The sequence below is a fragment of the Rhincodon typus genome, chromosome 1, assembly GCF_021869965.1.
Source record: "Rhincodon typus isolate 14 chromosome 1, sRhiTyp1.1, whole genome shotgun sequence".
NCBI lineage: Eukaryota > Metazoa > Chordata > Chondrichthyes > Orectolobiformes > Rhincodontidae > Rhincodon > Rhincodon typus.
Window position 1 is genome coordinate 165,458,011 of NC_063332.1, and position 22,521 is coordinate 165,480,531.

At 40.4% G+C, this 22,521-nt stretch overlaps 1 protein-coding gene across 4 annotated transcripts in view; it reads right to left on the minus strand.

Annotated features, from left to right (window-relative positions):
• nrg1 (neuregulin 1) overlaps positions 1-22,521 on the minus strand; it is a 176,301-nt gene that overhangs the window by 21,471 nt on the left and 132,309 nt on the right. Inside the window, exons 4-6 of one of the 4 annotated variants that reach the window (XM_048600614.1) lie at positions 18,169-18,289; positions 12,653-12,711; positions 1,855-1,878 (exon numbers count right to left, since the gene is read on the minus strand). In XM_048600614.1, the coding sequence (XP_048456571.1) occupies positions 1,855-1,878; positions 12,653-12,711; positions 18,169-18,289 (204 nt within the window). Of the gene's footprint in view, positions 1-1,854; positions 1,879-12,652; positions 12,712-13,475; positions 13,544-18,168; positions 18,290-22,521 lie in introns of all 4 variants that reach the window. The other 3 variants (XM_048600606.1, XM_048600629.1, XM_048600623.1) reach the window with 3 other exon arrangements.

A 22,521-nucleotide genomic window follows, 5' to 3' on the forward strand; every position in this document is an offset into this window, starting at 1 on the left:
CAATGAAGATAAAAATGAAGGTAATTTTAATCAAATCAGAGTTCAGTCTGTTTTAAGTTTGTGCTTGCTTCCTTTACCACTGGACTTAGTGTCGCTTCACGAGATTCACTAAGCATTCTGCCACCACCAAAGACTGTATTTAAAATGTTATCACTTCAAACACAACCTTTTTTAACAAGTGGATTGTACTATTTGCTGAGGCCTTCTGAACTTGAAGGCTTCTTTACAAAAGGGGAAGGAATCTGTATCATTAAATCTGTTGGTTTTCCATTGTCTGCACGCAGTTCCAGATTTTTGGGGATTATTTGGAAGCCAGTGTGTTGTTGGCCTTGTCATATACATCAATCAGCTAGAAATGCTCAAGGCTGATTCATCTGGGAACACGGTGTTCCTCCTTTAACACCAAAATGGGAATCCACAAGAGGATTGCCATCATACACTGGGGCTTGCTACAACTCAAAAAGGAATAATTACCAAACCTCAGGATTAGGAACCGTGTGCCGATCAACGGGAGTACATGTCATTTAATAGCGACATTGTTTCATTTCCAAAGTGGAATTAAATTAGCCCAAGTAAGTGACAGTAAACATTTTAATTTAAGGTTAAATCACATAGGGAAGGGTGGTTCAGGAGGGACAGTTCAATAGTGTTGGGTAGAATGATTTGTTTGAACTCTTCAGAGCATTAGTCACTTGATCAACTTGCCAAAAACAGAGATTCAAATAAATGAAAGACCTCTCTGTCTCAAAAATCTGGTCATTTAATGAAGATCACTTTCTTTTATTGCAATCTTCAGCCAGAAATATCATTTATATTTTATAAGAACATTTATTAATCCTACAAATTGAGCCCATTCCAACTTGTAGCATTCCAACTTGTAGCATTATTAGATTGCTCTCAATGGCAAGTCACAAGCTGTAATCTTCGATTTTGAGGCTTTTATCATTCAGCTTATTTGTTCTCGATTTAAGCAGTTTGAAATGCCAGTTCAATTGCCAGGCATGCACAGAATGCCAAAAAGCATCTAACCAAAGGGAAAATGAGAGGTTTATAATTCAAATGGCAGATTGTAGGGCTCTTTTGACTTGATCATGTTGGAAGTTGGTATTGTGAACGCAAATTTGAACAAAGCCAACAGATTTTGTAATCTGAATGTAAAATCAATGTTAAGATTATTTTGGACCACCATACCTGCTCCTTTAGAATCCAGACCTTTACAGTTTGTGACGCTGAAGAATGCAAATTGAGGAAATTGGCAGAAATATTTACAGTGAATCTGAGAGAGAGAATTTGACGGTCACTCACTGAGGAGACCTTTCTCCTTTGTTAACTGGCAATTGCCTTTCATGTATTCAAATTAAAATATGTCTTGAATTTAATAAAGTAATGCACTTGGAGTAATCATCCCACAGCATAAAGCTAGTCTGGTACTTAACAATCAATGGATTGACACTGTGGCGATCTTTTGACAGGTATTTGGTTTGAATTGCTTTAAAAAGTAGGCTGAAATGAAGGAGATGGAGGTCAAATCCAAACCTAGACAGTAACAGAGTTGACATTACAGATCAGCCATGGTCTCATTGAATGGTACAGCAGGCTAGAAAGGGGCTAAATGGCTTGTTTCCATTCTACAAGTCAAGTCTCCATGGCTGAGGTGAAAGATCTATTCCCGTTTAATTTTCTACTTGCTACGCACAGGAAGTGTGGCCAAGTGGCAGACAGGCTGTTATGGCTGGATCATCCCTTCCAAAAGCAACAAGGGTAGGGAAGGGAGAGAAACTGATTTAGGATTTGAAGGTAGATCAGAGCTGTCAGGTTTTATTCTGCAGATTAAAAGGAATGATTTGTCCATACCCATAAATTCAATTCCAAGATGCTCTGCCAATGCAGAAAGTTGACAAAAAAAGAAAGAAAAAAAAGGGAAAAAAAGTTTCAGAGAAGAGCAGTACATCATACTGGGGAAAAGAAATCACACGAGTAACACGATTAGCCTTGTGCTTGCACACAGGAGACAATGATGAGTGGCAACATTCCAGAAGAGACTGTGCTCATAGAAGCTGCTTAATCCTGTTGCAAAGTGCATGCTTTCCAAAGAGAGAGAGAACACAGCTATACAAGCACTGGTTTGGGGGGGGGTGGAAGGAAAAAAAAAAACAGCAAGTTTGAAAATACAGTCAGAGAAATTCAATTACACAAGTAAAATACAAGTAAACTTTCTGGTAATGATGCAAGAACAACATTGGGAAATTAACCTGATTAGTTTCGTTTTGAAGCATTGAGGTTCTCTCTCATTTTGTGAGGTAGATTAGTGCCTTTCATAGTTTATCGGAACTTCACAGTTTGTCGGATGGATATCCGACTTTGTTCCAATGGGTGCAAGCCCAGTAAAAATATTTTGAGAACTTATATTTGTGCCCATAGCACCGAACTGTCAATAGCAGGGAAATTTTAAGGATTGGGATTTATGACTTGGGGGGGTAGAATGTGCGGTGCAGCCCAATATTTATTTTCACAGAATTCCATCAAAAAGGTTTTACAATTTATTTTTTCCCCCAAATCAAAGGACATCATCTGCCCTCAGTCCAAATGAAGGAGGCTTGCATGAAGGATGTCAAATGAAGCTTTAAATTCAGCTTGTTTGTACATTTTGGCACATGGCCATTATGTTATTTAAATACAGCATCCTGAAAATTTTGCTTGGTTGATGGATTGTCAGGAAGCGAACTCACTAGCCTGACATGACATTTTCCAAATGCATTGAATTCAGATAACGTCAAAAAATGGCACGGTATAAAAAGGTGTTCAACCTCATGACTTTCAATTTAAAAATCAACCTTCTTGGTCATTAATGCCCTTCAAAACAGTTACTCTATTGTATTGAGAGAAAAAAAGACCACTGCACAAAAATGGGCGAGTTCAATTCGCTTGCCTAATTTTTGCCTTGAAGGATAAATGCAAAGAATTAGACTTTAGTTTCCTCAAGTGATACTGCAGTCCTGCATGAGCACCACTACCAACATACATTAGTTACATTGGAAAGAGAAACAAAGCAAGTATTAAATAGCGAGCATGCTACAGCTGGCACACTGCTACATTGATATCTCAGATTTACACTTAGACAAGAGTTAGGTGGAACTACAATCATGGAAGAGGAAAAATTCATTCAGGTTAGGGTCATCAAAAATGGGGCAAAGTATAATAATTGCATGAATATTAGAAGGGGTATTACAATATTAAAGGAAACATGCACACAGCACAGGAATGTATAGATTCAACATGCATCAATCATTCCATCTGAACTCTTCCCTGTACACCACCAAACCACATCATTCCACTAACTTAACAGATACAGACATTTGCGCTAAAGAACTGGCTACAGCTATTAAAGTTATCTGGTTACTGTCAGGCTACCACTTAAAATATTTTCAATCTTGTAAACTTCTAGAAAATTGGCTTTCTAAATCTAATAGGAATGCAGCACACTAGTAACAATACCAGTACAATTCAGTTTGGGTTCAATTTTCTCCTAATCTTACAAACAAAATACAGAAAAACAATTAATTGCCTATTTCAAGCATTAGCTGACCTAGCAGGACAATCTGGCAATGATAAAGAATGCTAAACTATTTGCTAAAATGGATACTTTGAAGGAGATTTCTGCTTCTGGATTGTCCACACCTCCACTCTTGGGAAGCACATTATTACTGACATTTATACTGAATACAATTTATCCAATCCACATTTGTCACCTATTTCAAAAAACATCAACAGACATTATTATTGTGTAAAACCTTCCAACACCCCCACAGTGTGGAACTACTAAATAGTACGGCAATTGGGTGTTTCTAGAAAAATGTCACAACTTTGTCAAAGTTTTTCACGCTCCACTCATGAGGACATTTAGCAAGAATAGCAAATCAAGGGAAAAACCAAAGCTTATACTGCATGGGAGGAGAAAGCTGATCGGTTGACAAATGGACGCTGATTGGCAGGTGTATTGTGATGTGACATGATGATTGATAGTTACCAGCCCAGCTTTTTTGAAACTTTAAAACCAGGCAGGTTGATTCTGATTGGTCAGGACATGGCCCTGACAAATCAACCAGCAAATGGCTGTTACTAATTTTGTTGAATTGAAGCAGGCACAGTGCATGCTCTAGATTTTACAGTCTGCAAATAATTAGATTCCAGTACATCACACTGCAAGCCCGATTGTTTGGCAGCAAAACTCCTCACACTTTCAGGATAATTCAATAAATATTGTCTGATTGCACAATCACAACTAATGCTGGACGCTGTCTTGCAAATTTTGAGCTTATTGACAACTTTGTAAAACAGGGCCTGTGCAAACTTGAAGCGAAACAGGGTGCAATAAAGCCGTTTTGGCTGATAATGTCAACCGTGACCAGTTCATTTCTTGCTATATATCAGACAAACTGCTGAAAGGGTAAGGCACCTCACAGGTTTGGGCAACAGGTAATGCTAGCTGTTCCATACAGTGCTCACTACTAACAGGATGCTGCCTTCAAGCCAAAAAGACATTCTGCCCATCATAAATGAGTGAGTAATGTAGTATATGGATTTCAGAGCCACCACAGTAAGTAGAAAGTACATCATAAAGTTGGGCAGACCATAGCAAACAACATAGCCCTTTGGCACTTAAATTAAAAAAATACTATGGATGCTGGAAAGAAACAACCAAAAACAGAAAATGTTGGAGAAACTGAACAGGTCCTGCAGCATTTTGCAGCAACAGGTTTGGTATCATCTGTGGAGAAACATTTCGAGCCAAGTCAGTGTAGAGCTGGTTGAACACAGCAGGCCAAGCAGCATCATAGGAGCAGGAAGGCTGACGTTTTGGGCCTAGACCCTTCTTCAGAAATACCCCTCCCCCATTTCTGAAGAAGGGTCTAGGACCGAAACGTGAGCCTTCCTGCTCCTATGATGCTGTTTGGCCTGCTGTGTTCATCCAGCTCTACACCGTGTTATCTCAGATTCTCCAGCATCTGCAGTTCCTACTATCTTGAGTCAAGTCACATTTCTTCACAACAGATCAGTAGAAGGATCACTGGACTCAAGGTTAACTTTGCTTTCTCTCCAAAGATCCTGCAGGACCTGTTGAGTTTCTCCAGCAGTTTCTGTTTTTGTTTATATCTCTTTGGCTATTTGCAACAAGCAAGATAGTGACCAAACCCAAACTGCTTACACTTGTAAACTCAGTCAAAAGGTGGTGGCAGATCTACATTCAGTGGCTGTCTACAGAGAGACGCTATAATGTCACACTTGAAAAGTTGTCAAAAAAATCTTCAAAGGGGTATAATTAAAAGGAAGAAAAACACTACAAACTAAACTGTAATCTCCTGGGAGTTATCCCAGGCTGTGAACATGATAGGAGAAATAACAGCAGTCTGGAGAAGGGACATGATAAGTGTCTTCCTTTTTCAAGTCTGTACAAGAACAGCAGTTACAAAACAGTTGAACTTGGTCTGTGCATGCTGGTGGATAAAAGGTGCTCAAGTGAGTTGAGGTACTCAGGTACTAGATTGGATTTAATCACTGATGTAAGTGAAGGTCACTGTCAAAGCACCACCCTCTAGTTACCCCTGCATTACAATTAAAGAACTCTCTTACTCGGATTGCGAGAATCTAGCAAGCCAGTTAACAGGAAGTAGAACAAGAAGGACTCTCACTCTGAGCGCTGCTAGCCAACCACCATCAAAAGAAAATAGGACAAAAGGATCTCAACTAACCTACAAAACCAACAATCCCAAAATTCAACATTCAGCTATCAACATTTCATTATCTACTCCTCATGAATGACAATGCATACTGACCTACACATCCTTTAATTTATATCCTTTGTGACCTTACACCTGCCTGTGTGTGTGTTGTGTTATTATTACTTCTCACGTTTTATAAGTCATAAACTGACTCTTTTGTTAACTCAAGAAAGGCTGTTCAAATTGGCTTCTTCTAAAACAAATTCATTCTGGTCTGGGAGAAAGCTATCGGTAATGGAGGGGATGCACTGTAAATTGATCTTGTTGCCACTGACTGAGGGGGCAGGTGAATAAAGAGAAGGAACCAGGTCATTTCCCCTCACCTGGGAGCCTGACAATTTGGGACATCCTGTCTGGAACGATAACCATTTGCCCAGGGTGTGTTCGTAACAAAAATTTTGAACCATGTATGTAAGGAGTGTATTGATGTTCAGGAAAAGGCATACCACACAGGGAGGCAAGGCCATGTTTTTTTTTCAAATATTGTCCTTAAAAGTTGTTCTGTTTTCATCTTAAATTCTTTCACAGGATGTGACCATCACTGGTTAGGCTAGCATTTGTTGCTCATTCCGAACTGCCCCAGAGTGCAGTTAAGAGTCAACCACATTGCAATGGGTCCAGAGTCACTTGTAGACCAGACCAGGTAAGGATGAAGATTTCATTCCCTGAAGGACATTAGTGAACCAGATGGGTTTTTGTGATAATTAACAATGGTTTCACGATCATCATTACATTCTTAATTCCTGACTTTTTTTTTAAAATTGGATCTACATTCCAAAATCTACAGTGGCAGGATTCAATCCTAGGCACCCAGTCTCTGGATTAATAGTCTAGTGACCAGACCATATCCTCCTCTACTTTTATGATAGGAACAGTCCATGGAAAATTTGTTGCACAGTAATGAGAACCTCCCACCAATAGTGGTGCTCAAGGAATGGATTTAATGCAGCCAGTCATAGGAGGAAATATGGTGCTGAGCCAATTTAATTGGCAGAGAGGCCCCATGTCAGTCTCCTGGTAGTAGCAAAATCTCTCCAGATTAACACAGGGACAAAGAGGCTGCTGCAGGATTCCAGTCCAATGGCAATGGGATATCAAGTAGGTTCATTAATGAGCTAACTGACTCTGACTATACCTGAGCACACTGCAATGTTGAGGCGGCACTACTTTCTCACATCACCTCAAAAGTTGCATTCTGTGGCCTGGGCTGGGTGTCCCTTGTAGTCAGGCATGCCATGCCCAACTGACAGACCATCACTGAGGGGCGATGCGGGATTTTGAAAGCTACTCCTTGCTTTTGCATCCAAACCTCCCTTCCCCCTTATTCCCAAAATGCATTCAACTATCTGTGGTCTGCAGCCCCTTAATAATCCACCCTTAGGTGGATGCCAGCAGGCACCATCAGTGCTGGCCCCCACCAGAACGAGGAGTATTGGCCTTCAGATGGGTGCGAGCAACCTTAATCGCAAAGGGAGGGAATTACATGCCTGAGGGCACTTGATACCATTGGCCCTTCCCTGCAGAAATTACAGGGGTTCTCCAGCAATTCTACAAACACTGGATGAGATCACTCTTGACCAAAGAGAACCTCTGTGCAGTGGAATTATCAGCAGGCCGCCTGGATGTAATTACAACGCAACAGATTTACATAAACAACTGCATCATAAATGCAAGAATTACAGCATTACTTGATAAGTGCATGGCATTTAATGCATGATTAGATAAATGGCTTAATGGGAATTGAGGTGGGTGGGGTTAAAATAAATTTGAGTAATAAAATGTATAATAATACTATTGAAAGAAACTGTGGAATGTATGGTCATCCATGGCCCTGAAACAGTTCCTGTGTGTGTCCATCAAGTACAATTGGATCTAAGTATTATCAAATAGTTTTGTTTGGAAAAATAAATAAAGAGAAGTTCGGAATGTGCAAATGAGGAATTATCAGCTGCATTTTGCTGGAACTGGTGGTCGCTTATCATATCCTTTTCCTTTTGTTTTTTTTGTAATAACACACTCATTGGGCACTCATTGGAATGCATATTGCCTGAGGCTGTGGCAGAGCAAAACAAAATTCTGTCTACGACATTACAGGAAGGTTGCAGTTACAGTATTGTGCTTTCAGAATGTGAGATATCTGAGCTGTTGTTTCCTTCATAACACTATCAGTGTTCCTTAATGCTTCCTCAGTGTATTATCCAGACACTGGTCAGTCTTCAGCACTGCACCCAATATCTTGCTCCTTGCAGGCCAATGAACCTCTCCGTCTCTGGTATGTTGGAGCTCTCTGTCTACCTCTCTACCTATTGTGGAAGCAACATCATGAGTGGGATTGTAGTGCCCAAGGCAAAGTCCCACTGCCACTTTCTCAGGGCAACTAGGAATGAGCAATAACTAGGGATGTCTGCCTTACTCATATCCCATTCACAAATAAAAAGATTACTTTTCAACTAAACGTCTGAAAGAGACTGAAGATATTTTGAGCTGTGTAAACTTTCACATTGATCTAATAATCTAGTAATAGCCGAGAGACTAAATATGAAAGATAATCTTCCTCTCTGTCTTCATTTTACCACAAAAATGTAAACTAGCATGATGTTGTTAAACTTGAAAGGGTTCAGAAAAGACTTACAAGGATATTGCCAGGGTTGGAAGGTTTGAGCTATAGGGAGATGCTTGATAGGCTGGGGCTATTTTCTCTGGAGCGTCAGAGGCTGAGGGGTGACCTTATAGAAGTTTATAAAATTGAGGGTCACGGATAGGGTGAATAGCCAAGATCTTTTCCCCAGGGTAGAGGAGTCTAAAACTAGAGGACATAGGTTTAAGGCGAGAGGGAAAAGATTAAAAGGGGCCTAGGCGGCAACTTTTTCACGCAGAGGGTGGTGTGTGTATGGAATGAGCTGCCAGAGGAAATGCTGGAGGCTGGTACAATTACAACATTTAAAAGGCATCTGGATGGGTACATGAATAGGAAGGGGGTTTACATGGATATGGGTCAAATGCTGGCAAATGGGACTAGATTATTTTAGGATATCTGGTCAATGCAGTTGAATTGGATCGAAGGGTCTGTTTCTCTTACCACACATACAGAGCTGCAACTCCCCCACAGGTAAACATCTGCTAAAACACTCACCTTCCAGGCCTGAAGCATGATTCTGTTTGTTTGCCTCCTTCCTTAATTGAGATATACTTCAGAGAAAAGTGGCTCGACATTAGCAATACAATTTATTCGGTCACACCTTGTCAAGACAATCCCTTCAAATAAGTGACATTTTTCTCCAGCTCCAGGCTGTATCCTCAAATCAAACAAAGATCCATCAGCCTGCACCAGTGCCAGCCATTTGCAAGTCCTGATAAGGAATTCTTTTGTCCATTATTTCACAATCGTGCTATCTATTCTGCTAATGTAAACACCAGAATATCGCCCCAATAAAATTGTTGCACGAGGGAGGCTGTTTTCTTTAAACTGTCAAAGCATTGCCTATTCTTCTGTTTTGTTTGTTTTTCTCACTTGCTGATTATGATGCTAAGTCTGCTACTGTTAGAACCGAGCTGCAAGCATTTTTCATGCCTCGTTGGACATAGATTCCAAAAAGGGTCAGACCTGTCCATTAAGAAGACCTATTTAAGAAGGCTATTTTAACTGAGGGCTGTGTGACAATCTGTAAACACTGTGCAATGTAACTCATGAACCTTCATTCTGTGATCTATAAGTTCCCAACTCAAAGTGTGCTTCTGTGCACGCACGAGTGAGAAATCTCTGACAACAGCAGTGGCTACTCCACACACGTCTAGATTCTCTCTTGCAGAATGAAAACAACTGCTTGTTGCAAATTTTTTGTCCCTTTTCCCTGGTCTGCTTAGAAAGTTACTGAATGGCTGAGTTTTAATTTCAATTTAGGCTCTCGAGGGTTAACTGCCTGTTAGATACCCATGTCCAGTTCCTCTTTCCAACCATTTTGCGCTGCTGCCGCAGTTAAATTTCATTCCAGGACTTTATGGCATGGGGGACATTAATGCGTCATTGGTCAGGATTTTTTAAGTTCTTGGATGTGATGTTGCTTTTGCTGCCAAGGTCAGCATTTGTAACCCATCCTTAATTGCCCTTAAACTCATTGGCTGATTTCAGAGGACAGTTCAGAGTCAATCAGATTGCTGTGGGTCTGGAGTCACATGTAGGCCAGACCAGGTAAGGGTGGCAGATTTCCTTCCTTAAAATACATATGTAAACCAGGTGGGTTTTTATGACAATCGATACACAGTCACCACTAGGCTGATTGTTAATTGAAAATTTAATTGAAAAAATTGAAACTGCACCACCTGCCATGATGAGATTTGAACCCATACCCTCAAAACATTAACCTGGGCTCTGGATTACCAATCTACTGCCTCCCCTAAATTGTATTAACTGGTGCAGCGAGGATCACTAGCTGATCTCTGACTGATTCTTGTGTCAGGGGGTGAGTCTGTGCACCACCCTGCCAACCCATACATCCTCACAGGAAATGTCATTTTTCCCATCATTTTAGTTTCTATTCTCTTTCCGACTGGTCCTTGGATGGAGGGATCATTGGGAAAGCAACAATCATTATCCATCCTGTGTTTCCCCAGGAGGACTAAGAATGAACCATTTGTTGTGATACAGGTTGATTGGGTGAGGGGGGGCAGACTTCTTTCCCGAAGGATATGAGTGAAACATTTTGGGTTTTTAAGCGCAATTTTGGCACTTGCTTAGTCACTTCCTGGCTCACAAACAGCCATATGTCAGAATGTTCTCAGGAATGGCGTAGCACTTCAACACAGTGGAAGTGTACATTTCTTTAGTATTAATTTTTGCACTCCAAGAGTTGGCCATTTTCCTGTTGGTTCTCTGACTCAGTTGTATCCTTGCTTTAACTCATGTCTGTTCAACTTGTAATGATTCACCGTTCAAACAATAATTTGAAAGAAGAGGATTCTCGTTTATTCTTGCGATCTTCCTCTTTAGCCTTCTCTTCGTACCTATGTCATGTGGGACTCGAACGCTCGCCTGCAGAGTATGACACTCTGTTACCAACCTGCATCTATCTTTGATCACTACAGTTCCCACCTTGGTTTATTCTTCATTCTTCTTGAGTGCATCCTTGGCTTTTATTGATCAAGTCAGCGCTAAGCAGGAGGTCTGAGATGATTTATGACACCACAGAAAATGGTCTTTCCCTCTTTCATCAGTCACTATTGTGCTTGCTTCATACTGAGTCACAGATCCTTAGCTAAGCTGCTGTGTAGATGATACAGAGGAAGGCATCGTCATTTATCTTGCCACCACTATCTAATAGCTGTTACACTTGCATCCACTTTTGTCTGTGTCTTGACTGTGGCTTTATATTCCCTTTGGGTCTTTAATGCAACAGCTCCTCACTTTTTGTTACAATTTAATGACCGCACAGTAAACCTTCACTTTCCCCACCACTCTCTTCACTCCTATAAATACCAGACACTAAGATCTGCAAAATAAACATCAGGAGTGCTCAAATGGATTTTCTATTTGTGAAGGAAGTCATGAGGTTACTCATTTTTGAAGCCGTGATATTTTACAAGTTGTAAGGAGCAGTATCTGTCTGGAGTGGTGCATAAAATTGTCCTTCTCATCAACTCCTTGCTTGGGTCTGGCCTGCACATGCACTAGGAACACCATCAGTGTTCCACCCAAGTGATGGCTATGATTAAGCATGTGGCCGGCTATTGAAATGTGGAAGGAAGCTATGCCCAGTCATCAAGATTGACTATCCAGGGAATAAATACTGACCAACGAGCAGGAACAGGATCCTTATCAAGGTGGGGAAGATTGCGGGCTAATTCTCTTATTCTCTTGTACAAGTGCTGCCTGAGGTTAGCACATCTGACACAGCTTGGGGTCTCAGCACATGATCTGACTGGAGAAATCAACTTGGGTGTTAATTTTAAATTTTGGAGAGTTCAATTTTTTTCGGCGTAAAATGGTGATTTGAATAGAAAGCCAAACTGGGCTCAAGTGCAGCACCTTCCAATTTCACATATCCAACTTTACATGATCACCAAACAATTCAAGATTTCCCTGCCTCCACCCAGTCCCAGGAGTCACTGGGAGAACACATTAAAACCAATTCACTCCTTAATTCTACTAGGTAACTTAATAAAATCAGGTGAGTTTTCAAATGATATTTTAAGAGTCTTATTCATCGTCTGATTTATTTTCATTTCGGCCTCTAGTTATCCTGGGATTGCTGTTTATATTAGAGAAGCTATCTCCCAGTCATCTTCCTCATATTTCTAATCCTTTTGAACATCACACCCCTGCCAGACATCACCCCCGGGAATGCTTGCAAACCTGCAGTTAAACACCATCATCTTTCTCCTTGTCATCTTACCAAAATCCTTCTGACTCTCCAGTCCTAATTACAGAACAGAATTATCTTTTATCCCATGGTTTTTCCACATCATTTCTCAACCTGCAACCTTTATTAGCGAAAAACCTTCACTGGTTACCTGTAACGTGTCGGTCTACCTCACCTTTTCATTACCCGTTCTAGTGAATTCCATTACCCACACCACTATCTCTGTCCCCTGCAACTCCATCCCCAACCTTCTTAGCTCCCTTTCACCTCAAGTGTGGTCAACAAATGCAACACCAAATCCCTGCAGGTCCTGCTATCAATTAGCTGCAGCTTTCTGTCTGCCTCTCATTCCCTTGTCAGGAAAGGGTTATCGACTGAGTGAAGGTAGAAACTTGGGGTTGAGGTTGAAAGAGCCGTAGCAGCAATATATCAACACTGGAAGCAACAGCAATAGCAGGAATCAATAGTGTGACAAACATGCTTCAATTCAGGGGGAGACAGAAGAAGTGGACGTACTGTAGAAACTGGCCATAACGTAGTTTTGGCAGCGATCACCAGTAAATTCATTTGGACACCTGACAAGACAAATAAAATGAGAAAGAAAGAGAGGAGAAAGAAGATAAGTAACTGTCAGGATAGAGTCACCTCAGCACCGGGCTTCATCACCTTGGTGTGGTCACCGTTTAATCCATTTTATCTGTAAATCATCATCTCTGCAAGTTTGTCAGCAAATAATTCATTTTTTAAAAACTTAGTAGGTGCATTTACAAGCCATGAAAATCCAACTCTTTCAAGTTTATCTGGGAATGTATACCTGAACCAAATTAAATGCAAAAATCCATATTTACAAATTTAGGCAAAATTTAATCCATGATTGTAGAATTGTCAAATGCCAACTTTCTCCCAATTTATCAGTGATGTTGGCCAAGTAGTTCCAAAGTAATCACTTGTGTGTATGACAGGAAATTGTCCACATTCCTCTTCCTTCAGAAAGATCCCCAACAGTTTCTACTTGAACATTTTGGGGCTGTTAAACTAAATAACTGGGGAACAAAGAAAATGGAGAGGAATTTAATAGCTGTAAATACACTGATGAGGAACTGAACATGTCCCGTACTGTTTCTCCAAAGGTAAAAGTCAAATGAAAGCAACAAAAACAGCAAACAGTACGAGATTAACCAGGGCCTAGACACATTATGAGAAGTTGCCCAAATGAAAATAAAAAATAAATATTTTAGAAGCATCTTTCTTTCCGAGCAGTGACAACACCAAGGGCTCTTTCTTTTGAGCTGCAGGGGAGAGAGAAGAATAAAACAGACATGATTATATCTTCACATACGTTCAGGTATAAAGACCCTCATGGGTACAGTCTCTGTACATCTTTCTCCGGTGAATCCAGGGTCACACCTGAGGGGTAAAAATGGGACATAAACAGAACAAGTGAACTCAAACGGTCCAGTCATGATGGTTAAAGGCAATTAAATGTGTTGGAAATCACAGGTGAACCCACATTGAGGAGAACTGCTCAGTAGATTAGGGCAGCTTGGCTGCCTGAAATCAATGGCCAACTATTACTTCTTTAGAATGGCTGCCTCTGCTTTGAAGATAATTTTTACATGATTACTTGTATGTTTACAAGCGACGGCACAAGACAAAAGCCACTTGGGTTCCCCATATGTCCACATCTCTAGTATGGGACTTAAGGGTAATAACAAGTTGATAGGAACCATTTAATACTCAAACCTTTTTGGGAAAGCTTTTAAATATAATTGGTAATGGATGATTACCTGGATTTTTTTGGTTCTAAATTTCCTTTGCAATATAACAGCCATTGGTTCAAACACAAATTCAATTTAAAACTGTTTCACAAGAAGGGCGCTGCAAAATTTGTGGAATCAAAGTGTCCCTGCTTTTTTACACATTAGTTATAAGCATACAGAAGTTATAGCTCCAATTCTATCTGTCTACACAACCACAATGGCCAATGTATCAGTTTCAACATGCAATACATTAAATGAAAAAGACATCAGCTACCAGTTTTGCCACACAAAATTGCTCAGCAAAACAATGAGTAGCAAACTGTTTCGTTCAAATCAGACACTTTGAGGTTGGAAATCTTAGCATCAATGAGCTGTCACTCTAAATACCTTCCTCCATATGTATTTAAGAAAACATCACAGTATGGAATTTAAACAATGAGGAGAATTTTAACATGTTCATTTTTTCAGTCTCTGACATCAATTGAGCTGCTTGAATGGTGAATGGGTCACAGGATGCAAAGTTTCAGCTCAAGTACAAAACTAGCTGAGGTCCTGATTGCTAATGGTGGGAAAGGGAATGTGGTCATAAAGGTCTCTTGCGGTGAAGTGATAGTGTCCCTATCTACAGGCTTGGAGGACTGGGTTTGAGTCCCAGGTCTCCGACCATCTCTGAATATGTTGGTTAGAAAATATAAAAGAAATATAAAGAATCAATTTCCTTTAGTTGGTGAATTTGAGGTGGGCTTTCAAAAAGTTCCCTGGGGCTTTTGTGGTGCTGTGGTAGTGTCCATACCTATGAGCCAGGAGGCCTGGATTAAAGTTCTATCTATCCAAGAGGATGTGTCACTACATGTCTGCACAGGTTGATTAGAAGATAAATTTTCCCCTGCAGAAGCTGAAGTGTGTTATTTTCTCCTCCAAAACCATTTTGATGTTGTCCCTTGTTTTCCCACTTTTGTTGATTTTGTATTTTTTTTTGTTGCCACACAGCCTCATATTGTTGGTTAATTTGGCGATTGGTTACGTTTGTAAAATAAAGAACCAGTTTTCCCATAAGGCGAAAGGGGTTGCTGGTCTGTCAGAGAGTATAGTGGTTTGACTTAATGCTGGACTTTAAATAAATGAATGTGGAAGACAGTGTGGCTTCTGCTTTCTCTTCTTCTGGATGAATATTTACCTGATTAAGACCAACTGTTCACTGAATGGTGTTGTTCAAATGATTGGCAGAAGGAGCAGGCATGATGTCCTGCTCAACTTTTCCATGTTTTATGTTTCACATTTGATTATTGAACATTCTTTTTAGAAGGACTCAATTGGATCATTGAGATTGTTTCCGTGCCTTTGTCTTTTGCAATAAAGCTCCTTCTGATACCAAAACCTCTTCTGGTAAAAGGCTAGAAAAATGCACTTCTGCTCCAAGCAGAATCACAATCCAAGCATAACATTTCTTGGCAATGGAGTTGTATATTTATCAGGCTCCAACTGCATTACAACATGTGTCAGTGTGACAGAAACACCCCATTCCACTACACCAATGATAAGATTATGTCATTGTGCATTTTTTTTAATCTACTGAACTGAACTGAACTGAACATTTTTCTGTTTCCCCATCTGAATCTTAAGATAGGATCACAACTTCCTGGTTCATGTAGAAGACAAGTTGAATTCATTGGAATGCACTCTCCTTCCACTATCCCAAAAACTGTGGCTGAATGTCCAGCATCTGCTTTTTTCCTTCAAATCAATGATTGCAAGCTGATCCAATGCTCATGCATATGGATTCATCAGGCTTGATGAATGCCTACTGTCACCATCAAAATGCTCTCTATTTAACTGATAATTAACGAAATATCATTTTTTTGGGTTGAATATCGTGCAGTAGGGCACTGTATTTTGGGTATGCCCGTGAATATTTAGACACCTTCTATTCCCTTTGTGGTCACAACGCGCTTTCTTAAATCAGAATGGGGAAGGGCTGAATAGAAGCCAATGTTATTACATTTTTGCCCATTATTATTGATATTAAGGCTGGTTGCTATGCTTTGCCAATATAACACATTAATTATAATTTGGTAAAGCCCAAAGCTGACTGATGGAGGTGCCTGGGCACAGTACTTCATCGGAGCTTTAGTCAAACAGTACATCTGTGCCTGAATTTTTATCAGCCACAGAGGTTAACTGCTGCTGTGCACTTTGTGTTAAGTAGGGTAACTGGACATGCATTGTCTGAGAAATTTATGAAATGGTTCACTTTTAAGATCTTTTAGTCCAATTTCTATTATTTTAAATCCATTCACTCCGCATTTCAAATATGCCACAGTAACAATGAATGTGAAGGCCCCATTGATCTCGTAACGAACCTACTCAACGTATTCCCTCTCATTCACTGTTCAGTTCCACATGATTTGTAGCATTTACTTTTAAACACCTCATTTTTTTTCACGTTCTGTTGGAATTTCCAATCTATTTCATGTTGTAACACATTGACTTCAATTAATCTTGGAGGCATCACTCGTCATGGGAATTTAATAGGAAGCATTTACAGGAATCTCTGAAATAGAACCTAATGTGGGCAGGAGGCATTCAGAAGGCTCCTAACTGCATGGTATGCAATTGAAACATCATTTTAAAACTGATCTTTTAGTCTCATTGTCTCCTGATCTTCCCTCCTTGTAAAATAAGTATGTGTGTAGCTGTACCTAGGAGTGCCCGTGTGTATATATGTGTATGTGCTTATTGCTTGCACGTGTGTCTGAATGCTTGTGCATTCTGGACCGTGTCCAGGGAGGGGGAGCGAGAGAGAGAGAGAGAGGGGGAGCGAGAGAGAGAGAGAGGGGGAGCAAGGGAGAGCGGGGGGAAGCGAGAGAGAGAGAGGGGGAGTGAGAGAGTGACCGAATGACATGGTCACATTGACCACTAGTTTTACTCAACTCTCTTTTCCGTGCATGTCTGGTGTCTGTGTATGTGAGAACGAGAGAGAGAGAGAGAGAGAGAGAACGAGAGAGAGACTATGTACGTTTAAAGTCCAGTTATGTGTAAACAGTTGGGTGCAATTATGTACATTAGTGTGAGTATGCAAGTGGACACGTATATATTTGCAAAAATGACTGTGGATAAAGGGGGCCTTTCACATTGATGCTATTTACAGCACACAGCAGAATATCCACCAAACAAAGGATAGTGGATGTTCTGCAAAGGGACAAGGAAGCACTTAATAAAGCAAGGCTCAAAACCCCCTTAAAACCAGAAAAACATCTTGTTATTGTATAGGTTAGTATTTTAGTAAAACAGGATTAACACGGTGCTCCGGGGAAGCACATTATATTTTAGAAGTGTTTTTTAAGTGGATGCTTAGAACTTAAATAACAGGACATTCAGAAAGAGTTCAAAGGCCTGATCATGTGCCTGGCCAATGCAGCTTTTCAACAACAAATCAGCTCATTAGATCACAAATAACAAAAGAACCAGTTTGAGCTTGGATTTGACAAATGGTTGAGCACTCATTTAATCCAGAGAGGCAGCAATTTCTATCATCACTATTGGTTTAGAACTGTAAGAACTTGCTTTCAGCTCAAACCATTCTGGTTTTGAACAATTTCTAGTTAATGCATGGACTTATTTTACTAAATTAACACATATTGACAGGTTTTAGTGAAACAACGTGGCGCTGAAGGCCAAAGTGTGTATTGCTATATCGATGCTGAATATTTCAATGGAGGTTGGATGCTGAAGTAATTCCATATTTTCTCTTAAAGAGAGGATGCTGGCTTTGAAGAACATCCTCCAAGAATTCTTCAAATGCAGTGTCTATATACTAAACTGGAAGATGCAAGGACAATCCAGTTGTGTAAAATGACTGGGCTCCAGTAAGTATGGGTGGCAATTGTTAGATTTTGCATGGTTATAAGGAACTAGTGACTTGGGAAGTTAATGCTTTTCACCAGAGTTTTCCCTCATCTCATGTCTAAGTCTTTAGTAGACTAATTTGATGGGAGGCCGATTGCTACGAGCAGACAACAACTCACTATTACTGTGTCGCTTCACTGCTGGATTGATGGATGGTGAACTATTTGAAACTTTGGCCCGACAATGATTCTTGTGCTCTTGTGTTTGGGATACTAGTAGCTTTCTTACACTGCAGCTCAACAGGGATCATTGACAGCTGTCTAGCATTGCTAGCAATTAAAAACAAAGCCATGAAACTCTCACTATGGTGCCACTAGAGCAAACATGCAGAAAGAGTGGAGTGGAGGAAAGGCTGGATTCACTTACTGACAGGAGAGTTTATTAATACCATTGATAACGAAACACTGTCCTCCATTCACACAGTAGTGCCGATCGCTATCGTTGCATGGCCTTGCGTGGCCTGACCAAGGCGTTGGTGAAGTGGTAGCTGCAGATGGCAAGAACAGCAACATGAGAGACATCGTTATTTCCCATCGTGACTAACTACAGCACATCAACAAGGTGTGAAGTTCAACAGTTTCAGGAGCAGTCCAATGTAACCAGCACAGAACCTAGTTTGTCACTGTAATTGTTAAAGTACCTTGGGAGAATGAGCAGCATCTGTAATTCAACATTCCATCGCACTGTTCAAATCCTTCAGTGACCTCACCCTTCCCTGTCTCGGTTATCTGCTGCTGTCCTGTGAGAACACTCCCTCAAATCATTCTTCTTATATAGACTTTTATTCTGTTTGCTCCACCATTTGTGGCTAATCCTTTTGCATCCCAAATTTACTTCCCTCAATGTTTCTATTCATCCATGTCTTTCTCCTCCTTTTAGATGCTATCTAAAACCTGAGCCTTGGATTTCGATCAGACTTTTTTTTTGGCCCTACTCCCTCCTCCTTTGATTCCAGGTTAGTGTTTATCTTGTTGGAATCTTCTGAAAGACATTGAGACGTTTTACTCAATTCAAAGGAATTGTATAACCATAAATTCTCTCTTTCCTTAGTTGCATCAAGGAATAGACTTTATTTTAAACACATTATTTCTATGCCTGTGACTTGCAGCTAGAGACATTTAGATAAGAATGAATGGGATAACTCAGCTCTTCTCCACCAATTAGTTCAGTCTACTGCCTGAATTCAAAATGTTTACATAAGATGTTGTGCCCTCTGCATTGTGGTGGGACACATATAGTGCCACAAAACCACCACATCATATATGGTAACAATCACATGGTTCAAACAATCAACAACACTAAACGCAGTCAGATTGGTGCGATGGGTGGTAAATATCACCAAGCCTAAGATGTAACCAGATCTGGTAATAATTTGTGTGCAGTTCTCCATCTACAGAAAGTAACAGCTGGGAAATTTTGCTCAGTTGGACTTCTACATCTCTCATTGATGTATCCACACTCTCCCCATGACATTTCAAACATGGAACAACGGATCATAAATTTACCTTTGCCTGAACAGCATTTTAAATGTTAAAAATTGCCCTACTTGGTCATAGGAAGCAAGAATAGAATCAGACATCTGCTGCATTGCAATAAGAGCAAATACACTATAGAGGCTGGAGATCAGAAATAAAAAGGGAAAGTATTGGAGAAATTCAGCTTCTCTGGTAGTAGAGTTCAACGTTTCAAGATTTCCCTCACTGTGCAAATAAGACAGCAGGTTTGTTTTCAGTACAAGTGACCTATTTTCTGCTATTAACACATTACCATTGACACCTTCTCGTCATCTACATCCCTTCCCTAGTAAAATATGTAAAGGCACCATAGTCCCAGTGGACAAACCTCTCATTACAGAGGGATAACTGGGGATGGTTTAACCTGAAGGTCACCACACCTTAAATGAGGGGTGAGATTGAGAACGGGGGATCTGCACAGTGACCTCAGCGGTGCAGGAACTAAATCTGCGTCACTCTGCACGGAAAACTGGCTGTTCAGCCAACTGAGCCCCTCTTCCCTACTAGCATTAACACACTCTTTTCCCTTGTCCTCCATCCTTTCTCAAAAGCATAAAACCCACTACTTTTCCAACTCCTTTCAGTTCCAAAAGAGTGTCATTGGACTCAAAATGTTAACTCTTTCTCTCTCCACAGGTGCCGCCAAACGTGCTCAGTTTCTCTGGCACTTTCTCTGTTTTTATTTTTTAACCTGTGTGCACCTGGGTCAAAACAGTTCTGCATTCAATTCTGAAGAGCACAGTGAGGAGGGCTCCGGTCCAATGGAGCTCTGATCGCACGTGAACATTTTAACGTAAACAGCAAGGCTTGATCATATGTTGTCACACAGTTCACTTTCAAATGCTCTAACCAGCTTTATGTTCACCAATAAAAAAATCTCTTTTGATTTAGCACCATCGGAAACAATTCATATGACTGAACACACGTTTTAATACCAGCTGGTACAAACTTAGTTTGGGATAAACTGATTAGCCAAAACAAAAGAGATGTTAGAATTGTGTCACAGGTAGGGTAAGTATCAGACATAAAAAGTACTTTTACGTGGGACTCTTGATTTTCCCATTTGATGTTGTCTGACTTGCTCAGAACTTCCTGCATAACCTTTGAATGGTAGATTTCTACGTTTTGTTTAAACACCAGTTATTTAGTTTGTTTGTGACTTCACACAGATTTAATTCAAAATAACTATGGTCACCGATTTTACATTCAGCATGGACAGAAGGAAAATTAGAACAAAAATAACCTCCTTCAACAGACTTTGAGATGCCACTCCATTGTTTGGTCACATAAAAATCAGTTGGTAATTTTAATCAGCTTAAGCATTCAATCTTGTCCCTCACTGCACTTTCTCAGCTCTCCCAAGCTCCCCATGCCTCTATGCTACAGATTCCCTTCATCTTCCTAATTGAACAGGCACCTCAGATGCTGAACTCTGGCAGTACTCTTCCTGTCAGTCACTGTTGCCTTGATAAGTGAGCTTCAAGACTGCATAAGTTATTAGCGCAAGCAAAGCAAACAAAACATCAACCTTCTGCATTGTGCTGGGAGGACATTAAGAGCTAGAATACTGTCTAAGATCTTTCTACCGAAGTTAAACGGGGGTCTATTCAGTTATCGGAACCTCCTGGTACCTCAAACGAGTAAAATATAATCTTGCACAAGTAACAAATGCCTTGAGTTTGTCTGATTGTTCCTTCATACGCTATTGCACAGAACTGAACACTTTCAGTGACTATGCATATATAAAGATATTTTCATGAATAAAGTATATTTTTGAAATAAAACAAATTAAGAGCAAGAAATTGTATTAAGGTAATATCATTGTCTTTCACAGACCCTTGTATACCACCCAGCATCCTGCACCATCAACCCTGCACCCACCCTCCCCTCCGACTCCTTGTGTTGTCTGCAGACACACTCATGTCCTGAACAGGTAACGTATAAGAGCTTCAGGACTGGCTCCAAATATTGACAACCTCAGCTCAACTCTCCATAAAGAATCTAGTCTTTGATCCACTGAAAATAAAAGCTTTCCACTTGAACAGCCTGCATTGAGAGGAGGGGGGGGGGGAAGAGAGAGAGAGAAAAAAAGAGAGAGAGAGAATGAGAACAAGAGCGACAGGGATAGACAGCGTGAGCGAGAGAGAGACAGAGATAGAGCGGGTGCGAGACAAGCTCACAGAAAATAGATGCTTACAGTGAAAGGCGTGCAGACTCCAGACTGTAGACTAACATGCAATATTCAACAGGGTCAATGCAAGAAGGATGTTTCTCCTGACTGGGAAGATCCCGCTAAGGGACACAGTTTCAAAATACAAACTAATTCATTTAGGACTGAGCTGAGAAGGAATTTCTTTGTTGTAGGGGTGAATTCTGTACTTTAGAAAGGCCGAGAGATTCAGCATGTTCAAGACTGAGATTGATAAATTGCTACCTTTTTTAAAAGCATCAAAGGATAGGAGAAAGCACAGGAAAATGAAAATAGTGCTGAGGTAGAAGATTGGATCTGTTTTAGTTGAATGATAGCAAAGATCCAATGGCCAGAATGGCCTCTTTCTGTTCCTACGCTCCTGAAAAATAGCATTCTAATGCCAGGTCAGAATTCCATATGGACTGCAGTGTTGTACAGGGACAACAGCATAAAGCAAAGTCTGTACAAAACCAACAAACGTTTATTAGTTTGACTTGGATTCCTTCATCAATACACTCCAAGAGTCAATTCCAAAACGTGATGAAATAATAAAATCTGTAATGTGAAATCCTTATCTTTTTTCTTCTTTGTCCAATCTGTACAAATATTGATTGTCAAACTCTTGGGAAAAGGAGGCCTAGCATTGTAAAAAGTTAATAATATTTCCAACATGGTCAAGGCTGGGAAAGTTATCAAGTCAACTTACCATAGTCTTACCAGACTATAGGGCTTCTCTCTCATTAGAGAGAGATGACTGGTAGTGATTTTAAACTAAGGGCCATCATACCTCAGGTGAAGGGTTGGTTGAGATGGAGAGTCCTTCATGGTATCCTCAGCCACTGATGGGAATTGAACCATGCTATTGGCATCATATTGCTTCACAAACCAGCCATCCAGCCAACTGAGCTAAAATGACCCCCGAGGAGTGGTATAGTCAGAGGGTCATAGAGGTTTACAGCTCAGGAAGAGACAAGTATCCCTTATGCCTTCACAACCATCATATCCACCCGCCCT